Source organism: Ambystoma mexicanum, chromosome 14, assembly GCF_040938575.1.
Source record: "Ambystoma mexicanum isolate Mex_15411 chromosome 14, UKY_AmexF1_1, whole genome shotgun sequence".
NCBI classification, from domain to species: domain Eukaryota; kingdom Metazoa; phylum Chordata; class Amphibia; order Caudata; family Ambystomatidae; genus Ambystoma; species Ambystoma mexicanum.
The window spans coordinates 432,998,881-433,020,889 of NC_090940.1; the positions used below are offsets into that span (position 1 = coordinate 432,998,881).

The window sequence follows — 22,009 nt, forward strand, 5'->3', positions numbered from 1 at the left end:
TCACTGAGCGAGCAGTTGAGACAAAAGTGGAGATGAGGAATCTTTGTTTCTTGCTGCTGAGGAAGGAGGCAATCCATCTGAGAGCAAAGCCACAGATTCCTAGGGAGTGAAGGTGGTCAAGGAGTATTGAGTGGTTAACCGTGTCAAAGGCTGCAGAGAGATCAAGGAGAATCACTGCAGCGCAGCCTTCAGAGTCTGCAGTGACCTTGAGATCGTCCCATATTGAGATTAGAGTGGTTTCTGTTCCATGTCGCGGTCTGAAGCCAGATTGTGCGGGGGTCGAGGATACAGTTGGATTCAACAAAGGAGTTGAGCTGGGTGTATGCTGTCTGGTCAATGAGTTTGGCGAGAACTCTGGTTTTGGAGATCGGTCTGTAATCCTTTGTGCTTACCCCCTTCGTATTTCTGGAAAGAATACGATTTAATTGCAGTTCATATTTTACATTCAAATTTCCATTTCAGTTTACAGGATATGGTTCCATTGCAGTTTAAAGGATAGGGTTTGAAATTAAGTTTTACAAGCAGGAACTACCAATGGGAATCCAGGCAAGCGTACACAGCGTGCCGCAAATCAAAAGGAGAGGCACATTTTAAATGTTTGCCCATTTTGTATGCTGAATTGTGTTTAAATATGTACAAGTGTCCCAATTGTTATTTAGTAACCTTCTCAAAGTAAATGTCACACATATATGTTTGTAAGGCACCACATGGACTGGGGCGCTGAAAGTAGCTCCTTGTAACTGTTGCTTTCAACTGAACCAGCAGTGTTCGAAATTGAGGGGAGCTGGGAGCTAATTTTGAACAAACACACACAAAGTTCTGTTTCTTGTATGGCTTTGGGTGATGGCTTCACCCCAGAGTCCCACTCTTCCGGGCGCAGGCCCTCACTAGTCGTATGCGACAAATCAATTAAACAGTTCCTTTTCAACTAACTATGGGCAATGTCTTTCCACCCCTGGATCTCCCTCCTTTGGGTTCAGACCCCTTTTCAATCGCCAGCCTCCCTTCATTTGGGTTCACAATGGCTTTTTCTCGCAGATCTCCCTCCTTTGGGTTCGGACCCCTTATCAAATCGCCAGCTTCCCTCCTTCGGGTTCACAAGGGCTTTTCTTCCATTCACTAATCACAATGTCCTTTCAAACATTTCACTGTGGACATCCCTCCACCGGGTTCACTCCCGTCAACACAATGTTCATGGGACTTCAGACTTCATCCCTTCTTGTTAGCATCCCACCGTGTTCACTCTTGGCAACCTTTACAATGCACCGCAAAAAACTTTTACCATGCGGGATTTGTTCCGCTTTGCTTCACAATCATCTGTCGGTCAAAGTTTGTACAGAGTATTTGTCATGACCCCCGTATGACCACTTTGATGAGTTTCCTACTTGAGCACCCACATTGTGCCAGACTTTTATTTGTTGGTTTTCCCCTTTTTTCAACAATATTTCCTTAAGAGTTCAAATCAGACGTTTGCTACTTTCTTCAACACAGTTTGGTTTCTTATGGACTCTCCCCTCGACTGACCAGCTGTGATGAACCGCTTGGCTTTCCTTCTCTTTGGAGTCAAGGTTGGTACCACAGAGACAAGCACCTCTCCCGGCTTGGTAATCAGCGGAGGAGGGTCGTGTGTACCACCGACACCTGCTGCAACACATGCTGGCTATTGTATGCAGTCTTATGCTTCCGTCTGCCTTGATCGGAAAGGGCAAGGTCGCTTCTCTCCTCGTCAGCCTCTCGGTATGCACCGTCTTTCGCCCTCCTCTTTTACTGCCGTGCTGAGTTAGCTCTCATGTCGTGCGGTCTGCCTTGCGCACCCTGTGCTCTCATGCTCCACATTCTATCCCTCTGGGGAAGGGATAGGGCTGTCAGGTGTGTGTGATTCTGGTCAATTGCCCGACTTTACCTGACCCTTGTATTGGGACATGTCAGGTAAATGGCTCTGGTGTTAGTCCATTGTCTTTTGTGTTGTGCGAAAGTATTCGTGTCGGAAAGGGGGGGAGCAGTGTTTTGTAATATCCTATGTGGTAGGATGGGGAAAAGGTGTTTAAAGAAGGGGGGATACCGCGTCTCACCCGTCGGTGTCCCGTTCCCACTCTCCAAGGACGCTCCATCCAAGTGATACTCCCTCATTGGTCCACCCCCAGGAACTGGATCCAATGGCAATGGCCGTGTCCTGGCCACCTGGATGGATCACACACAATGGGCTACCTTTTTGCCAAAGGAGAATGTAGAACATGCCCATAATCTCCAATCATACATCTTTCCACCATTAGAGCTGGCCACCACACACCTTGAATCTTCGAGCACACCTAGGGGTTATGGATTCCACAGGAATCCCAGACAGCCACTCTTCTTCAAACACCCATACACATTCCATTGTGAGCTCCTATAGGTTCACTACCAGAAACACACAAGAGCAACACACAAGAGCAACAATGTATAGTTGCCTCAGTACTGTATTTCCCAACACTAAACACTCAATTTTGGGAGCATCCAAGAAGAAAAGGCTTCCAGTGAGCCAAGTTGGCTACAACTCTTGCAGCCACTTGCAGCCACTATGTTAAAGTACACTGCCCCTAGCCTGAACCAGCACAACACCCTGGAACAGGAAACAGACATATGGAGCATAGGAGACACCCGTCTAGTGACCCCCAGGGCCATAAACCTATAACAGCCATGTCCACAGTGAGAACAGGATATAAAACCACTGGGGTAAACTGGTCAACGCATCACAAAGCACCATCAAAAACTGGCAGAAACTCCTACAAGTGAATCAAAGAGTTACTGCTTTCTTACACAAAGACTTTACCCAAGCAAAGAAAGTCTACTATGCCCAAAGAAAACTGAAATAATATATATGCTCTAGCCATTGGTAGGTTTATGTAACTGCCCTTTGGTATACTTTAGTGAGTAGTCTTTTAATGAAGGGTTGACGTGTAGGCAGTAGTGGAGAGATCTAGCCTTTTCCAAACATCTAGAGAAATATATGTGCATTTCCCCCCACAAGGAGGTTTGAACAAAAGATGACCAGAGAACAGGTGCCTAGAATGGGAATGGTGTGGGAAAACAACTACTCCTTTACTCAATATAAGACAATGTGCCTCTTTCTAGGCCGGCCGGTCCTGTAAGAAAATGCTTGTATTCATGGATACCGGCACTTTCCCAGACCGTCCGACTACAGGTTTGCCGTTGGGACACCCGAGTGTTAAACGAGGCATCTTGTAAGCGCTGGGTACGTATTCTTCCTGGTGAGTGATGTGGAGAGGCATCCAGTCTGACGATGTATTCTGAGGCGGAAAACTAGCAGCGGAGGGTACCAACCCAACGCACTTCCGGATGACTTAAGCAGGGCGGGGCTGGACTGGCTCCTAACGTCACGTAACAGCACTTCTCTGATTAGCATGACGTCAGGACAGTGCAAGCACTGGCAGAGAAGGCCTTGCGATGGTTCAGAAAAAGTTCTGGTGTAGAATGTTGATGGAGAGGCTGAGATACACGGGTTCCAGGAGGCAGGATGATGAGGTTCCAAAAACAGAGTGGTTTACTGGTTCTAGGCAGGGTACCAAGCAATGGCACAAGGCAGGGCAATGACACGAGGCAGAATAGCCAGAAGACAGCCAGGGGAAGCCAAGGGGTGTAGGAGAGGGAACCCAGAGACCAAGGGAGAGATAGGGAATCCCCAGAAACAGGGACTGGGAAACTAAGGGCAAGGACCAATCCCAGACCCAGGGAAGGAATCCCCACAGAGGACTCCGGAAGAAACCCTGGCAAGGAGCAGGACAACCAACTCAAAGAAAGAGATCAAGACAGGAGCAAAAGTAGGGAGCAGAACTACTCTGAAGCAAGGAACGCGATCAGGGGCCTGATTGTATTGAGATGCAGTGCGTTCCTGCAAGCAGAGCCCGGATATAGGTCCGGGTCCAAAACGAGGCTTGGAGCGCATGCCCTGATTGCCAGGTGGACTGCACATGCGTGGGGAGTCGGGCACGGACGCCCACACATGCACAGACCCACGACCATGGATGCGCTCCAGGAGCCGGAGACCCAGACCGGACGGGCCAGTACGCACCATCGGGGGTACAATCTCCATGCCGGGGTCCGCCGGAACCGACAGCCCTGCCTCCCAGGCCCGGTGAGTGGCGGTGCGACATTGAGTTACCTCCAGCTAGGAGCTGGAGGTAAGGTAGGCACCCACCGGCAAAAGAAGTTGTCCTTAATGGCACCAGTATTGCCGGTGCTGGTAATGATGGCAAATCCCCTCATGGAGTCCAATGGGACTACATGAATGGGGATTAATACTGTCACCACAGCACCCATAATCTGGCGGCTTTGCCGCCGGACAGGGTGCTGGATACAGTAACATTTGCTGGTATCCTAGTGGCTCTACTGCCAGGATACCGACAATGTTAGAAGGAGGACCAATGTTTCTTACCATTAAGACTTTCTGGTACTTAAATGTTTTAGAAGCACATTCTATTCATACTCTGCCACCTAGTGATTTGTCAAGAGTATTACAACATGTTTACTGAAACTAAAAGACAGACATTGACAAAGGCGTTCTCATAAAATTAACCCTGTGTTATGTCTTCAGGCTATCAAAATTCTACTCCTAATCGACACCTTCATATTAATTGTTTTCCTGCATGTGTATGAAGTGTGAGGTACAGCGTTGTGTCCTTATTATTAATGACTACAACACTAGAAAGTGTCACTGCAAACCACCACCCAAACCTTCTCAACACAATTGATATTTAAGTGTGTTCCTATACGCCAAAACAGGACAGGATAAGTGGGGGCATGCAACTCAAACAGATACAAGCAATAAACACTATTATTATTATTAAGTAACGTTTGTCTTTTGGGGTTTGTGAATCGATTTGAAATTCAAATGCTAAGTATAGACTATCGAGCAGTTTTGTCCCCTGTTGGGGAGTTTGAGTTTGGTACAGTAGTAAATGGTGTTCACTCCTTGTCAGACTTGTGACTCAGCCCTAGTTTGGGCAGGCTATCTATGTAAGAATTTTTTGTGAAAGTATACACTGATCCACACATGGCAGCCTTATATAAAAGTATATTGTGGTAAATTAGCTAGAAATCCGAGTCCCTTGTATCTGGTCTTCATTTTGAAGGTAGTTGTTATGAGTGAGAGCATAGCATTTTTTTAATGCACTTTACTATTCATTTAGCTATATCTACCTTACTTATTAGGGATTCTTTCCAACACCAAAAGCCACAAATAACTAGCTAGTCTTCCTCCAGGCTTGTTTATATCTTTTTTGGAGGCCATTTCAGATTTTAATGATAAATAAGCAGACTCATCACAAATTGCATTTCCCTTTTAGTGCTCCTTGCATACACTTTGGCTTTGGAATCATGACTTATTGCTCCGGTCAATGCATGTAGTTCACCAAGTGGGCCAAGATCCAGCTGAAAGGAATCAGGAAAGCAAGAAACACTGCATTGCAGACCACAGTTTTGTGTGTCAGGATCACAGTCTCCTTTGGCAGACTTCGAAGAGACAAAGGCCTGTTTTCTGCCCATCTAGTAAACATTTAGCAAGGTTCAAAATCTGCACTCTCCACTAGCCATTGGATATAGTGATATTTGACACTTGGCAAGCAAGAAATGGTGTGCTGTGTCTATGTTTAGAATAGAGGTGGCAAATGACTTTTTGAGGCTGGCTAGTAGCTTGCACCTTTACATTGTTTCCACTGCATTTAATATACATGTACTCATTTTTACACTAGAAACTAGATGTTTGAAACTGCAGACAGCTCAATGGATCCGTTTACAACTTGGTGAGAATCTTGGATGTGTCTCTGATGTATCCCTACAAAGGATTCTTCCACCAAATGAGCTAGAAGCTCACATATCCCTCGGAATGAAATTAACTGCAATCAAAGAAACCTACTTTGTAACATAAATGCTTTAAATAACAGTGTACACTTTCAAAAGGTGACAGCATAAATCTGAGTAGCATACCGTTGATGATTTAAGTTCATGCCAGGAAAGATACCGGTAGTTGTATTCTTTTGACCTCTTCCATGAAAGCTTTTATGTGCTGCACCTTCCATCGTATGACGTTGTGCTCTGAAGAGGTATGCGCAGCTAGGGCAGAGAAGTATACTGAGTGCATTGTATGCCAATCCGCCATGAGATGCAGTAGGTATTTGATGACATCTGGCTCGGCATAGTGCATTAGTTTGACTGTCTGTCCCTTGCACCAAAACACATATGTGCACTTATTAAAATAGCAGTGTTACGGTTATACATCCCCTTAAAATGTCTGTGCATCTCTGCAGTAGTTGTGAATGACCAAATGTTATGTCTTCTGGTGCCAAGATGCCAAATTTCACATTGGAGGGTTTGGGGGTGCAAGACCAGCTGATGCCGTTGACTACACACACTTGGGCTACTTGGAAATTGTAAGGGGCATTTAACTTCATTGCATACTGGATTTGAGTACTACAGCTGTGTCATACAAGTTGGTGACATGAATATGAATGTTAGGCTTCTTCTGCATTTCTTGCACCACTCTATTAAATAGAGATGTTGTGGAAAATATCCCCGACCATAGAAATCATAAGGAATTCCCATATGACTCCTCTTCTAGCAAAATTGTGACCAAGATTTTACATTGTGCGTTTTAAATTATTGCATGTAACTTTGGGTTGGGTCTGCCATCTGCTTAACATGCATTTTCAGGAAATCCACAAAAATAAATCGAATGCAAAATGACCTAATTGTCACGACCCGTATCCTAAAACCCCCCTGGCCAGCCCATGGCCCAGGAGGGACCTTGGATCAGGTCTCTAACAAACTCAGGCATCCTTTGCTGAAGCCCTCTTGGGACCAGTCCTGGCGCCGTTGCCACCAGGCTCATACTTCGTGAGGACTTGTGTTTTTGGGACTACTTTGTTTCCAGTGCCAGCCAACATTGAGGCACCCAACTAGCTTGGTTCCCTTGGAACCAAGCTATGCGGTATAGTGTTTAAGGTGTTGTAGCTTAGGAACTACTTTTCCTGGATTACTTTTCTGAAGCTATTTAAACCACACCCGACTTGAATGACAAGCTTCGCGTTACTTTGCAATCCTGCCACGTGACACTCATCGTGTTCAGCTGTACCTGCGATCCTCGGAAGAACAGCATCTGAAAAACAAAAGGACATCGTTAATAGCAGCAGCTTACCTGTAATTCCATCGCTAGCTGCCCTCAGCTCCTGCAAACAGCATCCAAGGAGCAGCGAGCCTCCCGTACCGACAGATCTGCAAAAAGGGAGAAACAGGACATTAGACATTTTACCATCGTGCCGGAAGCTTACCTCACAAGTCGCCCATCGACCAGCATCGCCTTGGGACTTCTTGCTCCGGGTGAGCACCGCAATCTACGGGAATGAAAAGGCAACAGGGTAGCAAAGGCAAGACATCATAGCGCTGCGCATAGCGCCTACTTACCGCATCAAGGCGCTCTCGATGCCCCATCACTTACCGGCGAGTCCCAACTCAGCCAACGTTCCACCGTGAACGTCCGCGCACCAAAGGTAAGAGAAAAGACATCATTTAAACCAAAGAAAGGCATACAAGCATAACAGTAATAAGACCTACCTGAAAGACTCAAAAGGGTCAGCATCAGTGAAGTAACTAGATCGCACTCGCCCACAAAGGACAACGTGCCCCTGCCAAGAAGGCAGGACGGGGAGCATGCCAAAACCCATAACAAGGTGAGGAAAGCTCCGGGGGGATGGGGGTGCTGCGGGCATACGGGGTGTTGGGAGGCTCTTACCCCAGTTGCCCAGTCTTGAACATTGCCCACCTGTATTCCAGGCAGAACTTCTCTGCTGATCATACCTGGGAGCCACTGAGAAGGATACCAGAGTCCCCACAGCTGGGTGGCGTCCCCGTGTATACCAGGTGAGCGTAACACTAATGTGAAATTACCACTTTTTTTTAAATTGAAATTTGTTAGGGATTTTTGTACATTTGTTATAATATATAGATGACGATGGGGTAAGGGAATAGGTGAAGGTGGGGGGGCGAGTGGTGGGAGGGGGGTGTCTCCCCCCGCAATCTTAAAAAATAATTTGACCAAAAATATATTCAGTCATTTCTCATTAGTTATTTTATTCTCAATAATTTCATGGTAATCCCATTTTCAGTGTGTTTGCGTCTAGATCCCACGCATGTTACTGCTGCAAGTGGTGGCTGAGATTATCCGCTGAATAATTCTCACTACCCAACACAAGTTGGGAAACTATTGAAATTTTTCTCTTTATGCACCAATGCCAAATACACCTGTGATATTTGTGAAAGATTATGTGAGTGTGTGCCTCAATGCTTGCTTATGTAAAACATTTTGGCGATCATCAATAGGCCATGTATCCTGTATCTGAAAACTATCCAATGTTAACATATTTTTAGCATTTCCAAAAGGTGTATGTGCTGAACCCTCTGCTGCAGTGTCCACGCCCCTTGAGTGATGGAGGAATGGTGTTCAGCTTCAACCCGTCATTGAGGAATCAATTGCACCGGTCACCTGCGTGTGGGGATTTGGTAAAGGGTGTCGCTTGGGCATGGTCTATTTTTCCCCCCACTTGAGCAATTGGAAAAACTTTTATAAGACGACTAGATCCTCCCAATGCCCCTCTGCCAGTTATCATTGTGCACTGAGCCCTCCTTGGAATGGTCTTATGTGTAGGCAAGTAGGAGGTAATATGTGGAAGAAGGAAGCCATCATCGCAAATAAATCACTACTGTTTCCACTGTTAAGCAGTGTGACAACTAGTAAAGTGGAACTGTTGCCAGTAAGGCTTGAAAACGTTGTGATAGGATGGCTATCCAATTGGATGCTAGGAATTTCTTTGACCGATGTGATTCTGGCAATAATTTGAGACATTGATTGAGAAGCATAGATGGTGTCATCGCTAAATTGCTCTATGTGTGTGTTCCTTGAACTAGTTGAAACAGTTCTCCATTGTGAGCAAGTCATCTAAGTAGAGATATGCATGCACTGCCTGTCTATGCAGGTGTGCCACCACCACAAACAACACCGTTGTAAACATGCAAGGTGCTAGCGTTATACCAAAAGACAATACTTTATATCAGTAGTGTTGAACACCGACCTTTAAGCAGAGTTGTGTCTGAAAATATGAATGTATGCATCTTTCATATCTGCCGTTGGCATGTCGTCTCCATGCCGCAGCAAAGGAATTACTTTTTTTAATGTAGTTATGTAAAATCATTGTGGCTCGACAAATATGTTGAGTCGTCGCAGGTCTAACACTGGTCGAAGGGTCTTCTTTTTTTTGGCATGAGGGAGTATGTTGGATAAATATCCATGTTTTTCTCTTCTTGCGAGACCACAACTATGGTCAAATTTGGTTAAGGGTCCATATCATTGCTGGTAAAAATGGGAGGTGTCCCTTTTACATGCTTAACTTTTTCAGTGGGATAATATCACAAAATAGAGGCAGAACCTGAATCTTAGGATGTCTGCCACCCACTGAGCTAAGGCGATCTCCTCCCATTTGGGGGCATGATGAACTACCCACCTCTCAAATGGGGAAGAATAGGTGGGAACATGGTCATAAAAGTCACTACTGGCTGGCGGGTCCGGCTAAAGTGGGTCAACCACAGACTTGCCCTCTTCTGCTGGAGCGATATTGGACTTGGCAGTAATGGACTTAACTGTAATCCTGCTTGTCGTGTTGCCAGATAGTCTTCAGTCTATGGAAAGTCCGAAATGTCTGCTGGGAGGTGAGCAACTGCTGGGCTCTATACCTCCTTCTTGATTGGCCTGTACCCATTGCAAGAAAAGGACGTTTGACTCATTATCCCTTTTGGTATTTTTTAGTGCTTCATCCATCTCTTTTACAAACAGGCTTTCCCATTCGAAGGACATGTTTCTAAGTGTGGTCTGTGCCTCTAATTGAAATCTGTCACCCAGAGCCAGGCATAGCTCTTTGGTACTGGTGCATTGACAGCTTGTCTACCAGATGTCACTGCAGCATCAAGGCTACTTGGGATTCTTGTGTTTGAGAACAGCTGCCATGTTGCACTATGGCTTCAGTTTGTACATCCTGTGGTAGGTAATACATGAGCCTCATCAAACTTGGCTCTATCATAATGGCCAGGAAATGCTGTGGCATTGGTAATCCCTATGCTATAAGGTGGACTGAACCGAGGGAGTCGATAGCACACAGGGACTCGATGGAAGGAAGAGTGCATGGAACGGATGGAGTGGATGGAACGGATGGAACGGAATGAGTGGATGAACGGAATGAGTGGATGGAACGGATGGAGTCGATGGAACGGTTGGTGCGGATGGAACGGTTGGTGCGGATGGAACGGTTGGTGCGGATGGAACAACTGGGGCAGATGGAGCGGATGGAACGGTCGGAGCGGATGGAACGGACGGTACGGCTGGAACGGACGGAACGGCTGGAACGGTTGGAGCGAATGAAGCGGTTGATGCGAATGGAACGGTTGGTGCGGATGAACGCCTGGTGCAGATGGAACACTTAGTGCGGATGGAACGCCTGGGGCCAATGGAACGCCTGGGGCCGATGGAAGAATGGATGGAGTGGATAGAACGCATGGAATGGATGGAACAGACGGAGCGGACTGAATCGAGCGAACACCCACGCACCATTCAACACTCCTTCTCTCTACTGACTTGAACTACGGTTCCCGAGAGCGTTCAACCTACCAGCGCTTTGAAGTCATACCAATGATACATAAGGTGCTATATAAATGCCAAGTAACATAACATAACTATAAGCCATTGTGAGGACCATCTTTGCCTTGGATGTATAGGTTTGCTCACTCTACCTGCGAGTTCCTCAGATGTTGACCATGGTGCTCTTGTAAAGAACTGGTCATGGGGGAAGGTTTGTACTTTTTCTCTATGCAATGATTTACATATCTTGCTGCTGCTGGTGATAGCAAGGCATGTTTGAAACGCTTTTTGACTGACTCCATTATTGGAAGGCAGCGACAGGCTTTGGATCATCCACAATCTGCTTGTTTAACCATATTTTGTCATCAATCTCTTCTATTCAAATGTTGTACCTTGAAGCATCTCTCAAGGACTGCAATGTATTTATATTGATTCTTTGAAGGGCAATATAAATAGAGGGGTTGACAGGCAAGACAAAAGTCCTATATTGCCATTTGCTCCGTACATCCTCTAGCACTGCTGCCTCATCTTATCCTACAGTGAGGCGGTCTATCCCCCTCTCTGTCTGAGGGCTGCATATCATGGGTACAAGACACCTTGGCGAGAGTGGTCCCTACCATTGTGCACATCAATTTTGCTCGCTCTTCCCTCGTCCGCTTATGACAAGGTCCAGGTTTGCCATTACTTGGGCATATGTTATTTGGCTGGAACTTGCTATCCACTTGGTAGAATTAATGGCGTGTCAAGATGTGTTTGTCTAAGCTTCTTACACACCTAATCGTCTCATTCCTAGACACCATAATGAAAGTCTATCTCCTTGGTGTCATTTGGTACCATGTAATGTTGTAGACTGTTGTCTAGAGGATAGTGTTGCTTAAAATGTTTTTGACCTGCACAAGTCCCCTAAACCACCACTCCCCCCACCTCCATGTTCTTACTTGCCTCCTAGAAGCCCTTTGCTCCATAGTTTTCGGAGTGGAAACCCTTCCCCCACATACCCCTTCAACTCCTTCGTATCCTTATGAGTTTTTTGTTCACCCATTTCTCAGTGGTGAGGTTGGGTGTGTGTTTGGGGCAAACAACTTGTGTTTGGACACGAATGCCAAAGGTGTTTTTTATTGACGTCACATATTTGATAGAGGTTTGGGTAATTAGTTGTAAAATTCTTAAACAGTAACCGTTTTTAGCGGTTTTAGGTTAGGGGAATGGGCTATATGCTTTTTTGGACATCAATTTTATTGCATAGTATTGCTGTCACTTCAATTGTTGATGAATTAATCACTAAAGTGTTTTTAACTGTAATTTTGATGAATTTATGTGATACATTATGTTATTTGATGTTTTATTCTTCTTAAATGATGTATTAGATTATAAACATTCATTTTGATGTAATGTACATTCCGGAAAAAAAGCGGAGGGTGAGGAAACCACAATGGAATATATGAAAGAACAAACGCATACTCACACTGACAACCAGGATGCATGGAAGGCCCCAAAGAAAAAACAAAACATCCTGTGGCAACTACCCAAACTAAATAACCACTGTAAGTATTGGGTAAATGGCCATGCTGCAGCCCGCCTCCTCCACCAAAAACATCTAGGTCAACCGAAAGCAAAACAGGTATGCTCAGAGACCACCCGCAGTGCCAAGAGTCCATGAAAATGGCAAACGTTGCCCCTTATAAAATGTATACCTAAAGCAACATAGCATAACAAGGCCAATTCTGATACTTTCTCACTAGGCGCCAAGGACCCTGTGCACCCTTAAGATCACAATCTAAGACTCACCCAGCAGGGCCACGAACAGCAGGGTGCCAAACATCAAAGTGTTCTTGGAGAGCCAAGAAGGAAAAAGAACTCTCAGGATCCGGAGAAAGCGCTGTAGAAACTGCAGGTCCAGCCGAGGCCTGTGAATGAAGAGAGAGCCAGGAGGCGATGGGACAGGAAATCAGAGAACAGTACAAAACTCCCAAGGACACAGAAAAACAAAAATAGCCATAAAAACAGACAACAAAAATCATTTGTGTCGGAAACCACAAACCTCATAGAAACAGAGAGCACCAACTACAGTGAAGCGATGACGCACAAAAACACACACGTCATGAAAATCAGAGAGCAGAAGAACACAAACCAGAAGGGACTATTGGATCAGCATACAACACAGAGTGAAAGGACATAAGAAACACAAATGTCAACAAAATCACTGAATCATTAAATAACAGACCCACAAAAATCACAAACCCAATCAGCTCAGGGAGCACATGAACATGGAGAATGCAAATTAGACAGACAACATCATTAAGGCTGTGGCTATTAAATAACACAAAATGACAAACATTTCAAACATTCTGATAGTCAGTAACCGCAATTTTGCCCAACGTTCCTTTATGTTGTAATTGACTGCCTTGAAGCTATATTTATGCCATTGTTTGACCTAACAGAGTCAATAAAACTCAGACTTCTAGTATCGAGATAAAATTAGCTTGGAAGATGAAGTAAACACTAAATATATTCTTAAATAAATGCATTCAAAAGAAACAAAATCCATGGTTCCAAATAGGTTTTCTAAATATTGTGATGCAAAATATTGTCACTTTGGGTGATGTTGATTTTTAAACATAGTGAGCATTTTCCATGTTCATTATTAAAAATAAAGATTTATACTTTCATATACAAAATATGAAAGTGTCACATGTGCTATTCACCTTTTACAGAAGCATATGAAAAGGTCTGTGTTTGTTAGTTCTGAGTGTTAAGGGTGACCTTTTCCATTTATTCCTCTATTGTTTTTGGTGTATAAGTTTTTGAGCACGGCTATCAGTCGTGAGACAGTAATTATACCATTAGTGAGGTATACATTATTGACAGAGTGGTGTGGATATACATTGGACAATGGCTGCGGACAAAATCAAAAGTTATGACAATATATACGTCAATGAATTACTAGCCCGGACCTCGATTTATGCCTCTGATGGAGCTAACCCACAGTTGACAAATTTGAGTAACTGGGAAGAGTTACTACAACTTTTTTTAAAAAGATTGCACCAAGTTACATAGTACCATCATGTTAGAATCCTTTCCCGCGTGGGTTGGTGGTGCATAACGAACCACATCTCTTCTTGGACAACAAAGAACTTGTGGTCCAGTGGAGTTACATCACCAACAAACGCGGGAGAGACTGGATAATCTGCATCATTGATACTGCCAAGGAAATGACAGATAAAGTAGTGAACCAGTTAACTACTTTAGAAGATGAAATAAACAATGTGTAACACTATATATCTTTAAAAACTGCTAGAAGAAATTAAAAAAAGAACTAGACAAGTTCAAAGAGTTCACGACTAGAGAAAGAATCTGCTGAATGAGAAAGGATTTAACAAATTTTTCTCAAGAAAAAGCTTTTAACTATACTGAAGACGCCCCCCAGCTCGAGATCACATCTCACCGCTTCTAAGACAATTGCATTGGCTTCCGATAGAGTAGCACATATTATTTAAATCACTGTGTATTGTTCATTGGGCCTTCTACAAACTTGGGGCAGAATATCTACAGAAAGAATGTGTCCACTATGTACCTGCTCGCTCGCTGCGTTCCCAGGCTGCCCTTCTGGTATCTGTCCCCCGTGTCCATCTGTCGCGTAGCGGCAGTCGCGCATTATCTGTGGCAGCTGCAAAGGCATGGAATGGCCTACCCTGCGCACTCCAAGCAACGGCTGACCATTCTGTTTTCCGCCGGTCACTGAAAACCTTTTTGTTCCAAAATTCCCTTATCACCGCTGCCTCACCTCTACTGCTTAGCACCAAGATGCCCTTGGGTGTATGTGTGCCTCGAAACACTTGTGTATAGGCGCGTTATTAATGCAATATCATATCATATAAATATACATAACATAACATATATCCCCTTAATAAAATCCGACAGGTCAAACACCAAAAAGTGAGGTTTAGCAACACCTCCTTAAGCTCTTTTAGTTCTGGTGATGAAAGTTCTTCAGATGACAACATATGATAAGAATGGTTTTCAGTCAAGAGAGACCCCAAGAGATAAACTTAACAATAGAAGAGGAAGAAATCAGCACGGCAGAGGAAGAAAGAGACATAAGGAGAACAGAATGGGACGAACAACCACTCGCGACGAGGAGCCAAAAAGCCTATTGGTAAATCTCTCTAATTGCACCCCTACGCCAGTAGAAATATCAGTCTTAGAACGAGGCCTAGGGTTTTTACCCACAGTTGCCCATAACAACTTTCAAATTCGTCTCGAATTTCACCAACTTTTAAGAAAAAGAATATTCTAAAACAATATTTAGCCAATAACAGTTTTGGCAAAATTGAGAACGAAACAGGTTTTAGAGCTCCCTCCACTTTCTGCACCCCCAGCAGCAGTTATACAGCAGAAGCAATAGTGTTTGAGCAATGCGTGACTAAGGCTTTGGACAAACAAGAAAGTGTCTCACTCAAAATATTCAAGAACGTTACAAGAAATTATTCACTAGCCATCGCTAGTTTAGCTCCAAATAAAGACATCAATATAAGAAAACCCAATAAGGGTGGCACAGTAGTGATTTTGAGTAGACAAGACTACATTGATGAGTGTCACAAACAACTAGAAGATACGTCTTTCTACAAGTTGCTGGAAGAGGATCCCACAGATCGCTTGAAACAACTCATTATTGAAAAAGCTCTAGAGAGGGACTGTATTTGCAAACAAGAAGCCACATTTCTGGTAACTGGAAAACCTTATATTCTAAAATTGTATACATCCCAAATACATAAAACTCTTAAAAGCCGCCCAGGCCGACTGATTGTGTTGAGTACAGGTTCAATTTTAGAACCATTAGCAAAGTACGCCGAATGCCGCTTGAAACCGTTTGTCATGCAAATTACATCCTACCTGCAGGATGCAACATCAGTGATACATTTAGTAGAGAACCATCCCTTCAATGATTAACTTCTCGTAGGGCTAGGTATCATTTCTTTGTACATTAAAATAATGCAAGCAGCAACACTGACGATGGTGGCAGAACTTTTGTATTCTAAAAGCCAGAAAAGTATGACCCCCATCTGATTCATGCTATTATACACTGCACTTACTGGAAACTATTTATTTTGTGATGCCAACTTGTATCACCTAGTCCATGGCACTGCCATGGGTTTGGCAGTTGCACCAACTCTGGAAAACTTACATGTGGAAAGTATCGAACTGGTCAAAATTGACAACAACAGCAACCCTTTCGGAGATAAAATAATAACTTAGCGTTGTTTTATAGACAATATATTTATGATCTGGCAAGGTACAAGAAATGGGTCGAATGGTTTTCCGACCTGGTAAAATAATCAAAACCCTTTCTTGAAATGTACTATGTGTTCTAGCATTCAGAACATTAACTTCCTAGATCTTACAATCTGGGCGGTGTAAAGGCATCATGAAGCAAGACACAGACAACAGATTCAAAGTTCAAAATAAAATGGTTTATTAAATCAATTGTCAGGATGGCAGAAGGACTAACTTGCCCTAAACTAAGGTGGGATTACCCTACCTGAACGAAATTAAGGAAAGTCTGAGTCAAAGAGTTCAACTTAAAAGTCTGTCTGTGTCCAAAGCCTACCCTTGCCCTCTAAAGCTAAACAATGTGTAGGGATGTCAATAATAAAAGAAATGGTGATCAACATAAAGTACTGCGCTTCTTTCAGCTCTTAGCTCCCTGGTTAGCTCTCATTGCCTAATTTCAAGAAAGTTCCACAAAAGTCTCAAGATTACCTTTCCCAATTTTAAAGCAACACAGTTCCAACCAATCCTCGGGGTTCCCTTCACCAAGTTGCAAGCAGCACAGTTCCAAGGAAAAGGGTCTTGAGGCTCCGTCCTCAAAACAGCATTTGCAGTTCCCCAAGTCTCAGGGTTCCCTTCCCCAAGACTTTAACATAGCAGCTTGTACATGTTTCAGCCTTTCAAATTTCAACACAACTCTAGGTCAACATGGCCCTCTTTCTGGATTGCATCAACAGTTCACTTACAGTGCTTCTCCTTGGTTTGTTTCACAATGTCTTTGGATTTCACAATTCAGGGCTCCCTGGTCTAGGTGCAATTTGTCAGACCACATGGTCCACCCATCACAGGACGCACAACCAACCAGGTACCTTAGGCTCTTCAGCCCACACAGGTTCTTCTGTACTTGCCCGTGTACAAATTCACATTCACTTAGCTTATCCTTGTCAGCCTCTTGGCTCTATGTGCAATTTCACACTCTCCTGGCTTCTCCTGGTTAACGTATCACACACCTCTTGCCAGTCTTTGGACTTGCCGCACTGTGTCCAGTCATAAACTTCACTTTGTAGTAGTCATCTTCATGCCCCACCTTTCTGTCGTACTCTTTCACATTTGCGCTCGTTTCTGTGGGTTGCTTTCAAATGGGTACTTTCCCTTTTAGCTTTCATCAACTATTACCTTTGCCCATAAAGTTTCATTCAATCCGATATTCAATATATGGAATTTTGCTTTGTTTCAAGTTTTCATTGGGTTCGGTATTCAATGTGCATGATTTAACTTTCCTTTGAGTTTTCATTCCATTCGAGATTCAATATGTGTAATTTAAATTTATTTCAAGCTTTTATTCAGTTTGGAATTCAATGCGTGTCATACAGCACTTCAGTATTAATGGGTAGCCCCTAGGAGCGGCCCTGGCTTTGAGTGACATTTCCTTCCACTCACCGGTCCTCGGCGTGCCTCCTCCGGCAGCTACGTGGCTTCTATTCTGCTTCACAGGCAAGCGGGTCATACTCTGCGAGCCCCACTCGTGTTCTGGGTTCTTCCTGGCACACGCCGGCAGCTCTACTCTCCTCCAGAGACACAGACAGCATGCTCTTCTTTCTCCCTGGCATGCAGCTCTAGCTGCTTTCTCTGGAGAACGAGGCGGCCTGACTCGCCCTGGGCTCCACAGGTCTTCTGGGACATTGGCTGGTCCCCTGCTAGTCTCTCCCACACATGCCTCCCTTTTGCTTATATTGCTGCTCCTTTGATCCGCCTTAATACAGCTGCAACCCCATGACAGGTTGCAGGTGTGGACTTTCAATTGGGCTTGCTGGACCATAATTAAAAAGGGATATAGCTGACCTTCAAAGTACTCTACAGGCATCTTCCTCACCCATGAACTAGAGTAGTGAAATGAGATTTTAGTGTTCATTACTCTCAGTTGCCTCTTCCTCGTCCCAGTACTGTTGGAGGTATAATGTGGGTAATTGGAGGGAGAGGTTTTACACTAGTCTATAAAGGCTTGGGGAGGGTTAGATTGGTCTTCAATAGGGAAAGGGCGACACCATCTCTCACCTACTTCACCCTTAACACCTCTCTTCTGCACCTTCTTCATGGTGTTTCCAGATTGGTAAAATCCCTAGGTGTTTTCTTGGTCAGTGGGATAGGGATATCAATATCCCATAACTGCCTCTGGGATAGAGGATTCTTCATGAAAGAGAAAAGCAGAACACTGCATCCCACCTGAGGACATCTTGTCCCCAATCTCCAAGGATTCTCTACCCAGGTGATCCTCCTTCGCTTCTCCGCCCCCAGGGTCAGGATCCAAAAGTGTTGGCCTTTCCCTGGCCACCTGAGAAGAGGATCCAGGGGGGTTAGGAGCAAGGATACACTCAGGTTTCTCACAGCAGACCGACAAAACCAGTGTTTAAAAGTTAAACCAGATCACACAACCATGGATAGGAACTCCCTCCCAATATCCATGCCGTCAGCCAAAATACCCAATAGGAAACCTATCAGTAGGCCAGTTCTTAGGCCTTAAAAGAATTAGTTCACTACAAGGTTACACAAAGAAATCAGTAGGGCATTCAAACGGGCAATAAACAAGAACAGGACTGCCTTACTAGAATATGATAATATGCTACCTCGAACAGATGACAATGTGCCTCATTACGAGTCCGGCGGTAGCCGTGCCGGAAAAACGGCAGGCTGCCGCCGAACCCGAAATACCATTCCCCCTCCGTGATTGCTGGAATCACTGGGGCATTACAACTCCGGTGACCCGGTAATTCCAGAGATGGAATTCCGTAAATCCCCATTCCCATCGAGTCCCATAGGACTCCATGGGAATGGGGACAAGGGAAACACTGGTTCCGTCTATGACGGAGCCGGTGTTTCCATTTCCACCTGCAGGTGGGTGGCGTCACTCCCGCCAAGTTAGACATGGCGGGAGTGACACCTCCCACCTGCAGAACTCGGAATCAGCCGGTGCAGAAACAACCGTGGCAGCGGATTTACCGCCACGGTTGTTTCCGGACAGGCAGGGGCATAATGAGGCCCATTGTGTTTGTGAGTACATTCACAAATCTGTCAAGCCAAGTAAATAAGATAATCAGAAAAAACACGCTTTGCATACAGGACAGGTATAAATCGGAGAGACTTACGAGAAATACATCCCGCTAACCGCAGAAAGACAACAGACTATCACAGAAGAATTGGGTATGAACGGCCCTGTGGCTCGTGCAGGTTGCGGTAACTGCCGTTGCTGTCCCCAAACAAAAAGGAGTCTAGAAGTTAATAATGGCCTTCAAAAACCATGGCAACAAACTGTTTTTAGCAATTGCAACAGAATTATGGTGGTTTATGCTATTTGGTGCCCGTGTTGTAAACTATACATAGGCAAAACAGAAAGAAAGATTAAAATATGAATAAGCAAACACAAAAGTTGTATTAGGAATCAGATTGTGACTGCACCCCTTGAATCACATTTTATAAAAATGGGGCATGAATGTGATTAATTCACGTGGGCTGTACTTCGCAAGATAAAACCAACCAATGACAGACAAAACGATAAGAACAAGCTTATAGAAGCAGAACAGTGCTTAATCTTTTTGACCAAATGCTTTATCACAGGCCTTAATGATTCAGTGGAATGGCACAAATTGTAATAGCCAGGGGTCAAGTACAGAGTAATAAAAAGGTGAGCGCGATATATTTGTGGTCCTCACAGATTTATAAGCGCATAATAAGATTATATGAAATGAGGAAATTAATATATGTTACTGCCTAAAATAGTTTGCCATATTTAAAATGTAGACAGTTGGAAGTGTTGAATGAGCACACCACTTGTGTACCAAACACATTGTTCAGGTCCTCAACGGCATTCAACCATCACGCCAAAATGGCGCTCCCAACAGTGAAAGAGTTTGCATTGGAGCAAACTACATAGCCTGCACGTAGCTCAACATTACATATTGGTCACATGCTAGCTTTCAAGGGTTTAAATGGCGGATCCAGGAAATGCAGTTTACTCAGAGTTGGTGAACGAGCAGATTACGTTGGACTGCATGCCTCCTGCATGAAGGCACTCATGGTGAGAGTGATACTTAGTTGCATGAGCCGCGCATCACGTACCACATTGTAAGCACCTTATGTGAATGCGCACTCCGCTTGTTCACAGGTCTAGAAGTTCAAACACGCATTAACTGCGAGTCAACTTCTGTGGCCGCCGACGAGCTCACACTTATGAGAATATTCAAGTAAGCAATCACAGATTGTTATCACTAGCGCCACCCTTAATCTGGGTTTATGAGATATTGGCAGAGATTTAACACTGTGCTTTTGAATTAGGATTCAAATATTGAGCTCGTTTAGGGGCGTTTAAACAACATATGAACTAGACTTCGTATAACAGGAGGTACTCCATGCACGCAGAATCACGAAAGCATGCATCTTTGATTCAAAAGTGGCCCATATAAATTGTAAATGACAGACATGTAACACTAGGTTTGTAAATGTTTGTAAATAGGGCTTGAACATTGAACATATTGAGCCAGTAATAAACTGTGAAAGAGAAGCAATTGCAGAGTGACATCCGAATTTGACCCCATTGTTTGTTTATTTGATAATGCGCACCAAACCATTAGGTAGCAAAGGATTGCAATGGGTAGGGAGTAACATACATAATATATACAAATATACTTAAGCTTAGTTGCATGGGTAGTGAGTACAACATGTAAGTGGGTACAGTAATAAAAATTGGGAATGCAATGAGTAGGGAGAAACATACAAAACAAGTGCAGTGGTCACTTCAATAGAGTGGTATATTTAGATAGGAGAATAGTCGGGTAGTCAAGTGCACCTAGGGTACAGCTGCATAATTTGTGTAGGTGACAGCCAGTCTATCCAATTTGTCGAAGAGTGGCTTGATTAAGATGTAATACATTGTCGGTGAGAGGAACGCCACAGGTAATGTGGATTGGGTATGCAGATGCTGAGGGGGAGAACACTCTCATCGTACGATTGGCAAGGAAGGATTGTACCCAGGCTATAGCATCACTCGAGAAGTGGGCGGCTGATGCCAGGTGTTTGCATAACACTGCATGATCCACCAGGTCAAAGGCTGCCGACAGGTCAAGGAGGAGCAGCATAGCTGTTTTACCTTTATCCTTCATCTCGTCCATTTGAGTTTTTAAATCACATAGTGCCGTTTCCGTACAGTGGCGTGGTCTAAATCCAGATTGATGGGACCCTAGTAGGTGGTTGGCTTCGAGATGGTTCTGAATTTAGAGATAGGCTATTCTGTCAATTATTTTGGGGAGGAAAGGGACCGTGGTGATCAGTCTGCAGTTCATCGGGATGGACGGATCTAGGGTCTGTTTCTTCAGTAACGGTAGAACCGAGGATTCTTTGAGGTTATGGAGGCATTAATAAGTTTAGAGATAAATGGTGCTAAATCTCTAGCTGCGTCCTTTATTATTTGTGACGGACAACTGTCGCCCTGACAGTTTGAGGGCTTCAGGGATAGTAGGACTTCTTCGGTTTCTAGTATACAGATTTTAGTGAATCTGAAAGGTTTGTCTATGCTGGGTTTTACAGTAGGTAGGGTGGGTTGCATCTCAGTTGAGAACAAAGATGCTTTTTTGTTAGCTATCTTAGTCTGAAGAGTAGTAATTTTTCAGCTCTTATATCTTTTTTGATTCTGGTTGGGAGGGGGGTACCATATCTATGTTTTTTAGCTTTTGAGGCTCTATTGTGGAGAAGCTAATTAGGTGGAGGTCAGTCCAAGGTTGTGGTGTTATTTTAGTGCTATTGATAGTGCAGTTTAAGTTGGTGACCCAGTCTAGTGTTCTCCCTTTGGTGTGAGTGGAAGCAAGAACTTTTTGGGTAAGGCCATGTTCAGTTAAGATAGCTTCAACTGATTGGGCATGTTTGTCCTCTGGGTCGTTGAAGCCCAGATTGAAATCTCCTATGAGTAGAAGCTTTGTAGAGGCCTTAGTATTGTTAGGAGACTTGGAGGTCTATATAACAAGAAAATAGTTAGCGTACGGGTGTTGGATATAGGTAATTTGGCTGAGAGTATTTCAC

The 22,009-nt window shown here is 44.2% G+C and overlaps 1 protein-coding gene across 7 annotated transcripts in view; it reads right to left on the reverse strand.

Moving 5' to 3' along the window:
- The window catches only part of ABCD4 (ATP binding cassette subfamily D member 4), a 683,911-nt gene that overhangs the window by 640,214 nt on the left and 21,688 nt on the right, over window positions 1–22,009 (reverse strand). For 3 of the 7 annotated variants that reach the window (XM_069637622.1, XM_069637619.1, XM_069637621.1), the window contains exon 2: window positions 12,464–12,582. The exons of the other annotated variants lie outside the window; for them this stretch is intronic. In XM_069637622.1, coding sequence (XP_069493723.1) covers window positions 12,464–12,497 — 34 coding nt within the window. In that variant the 5' untranslated portion in view covers window positions 12,498–12,582. The remainder of the gene's footprint in view (window positions 1–12,463; window positions 12,583–22,009) is intronic. 7 annotated transcript variants of the gene reach the window in all.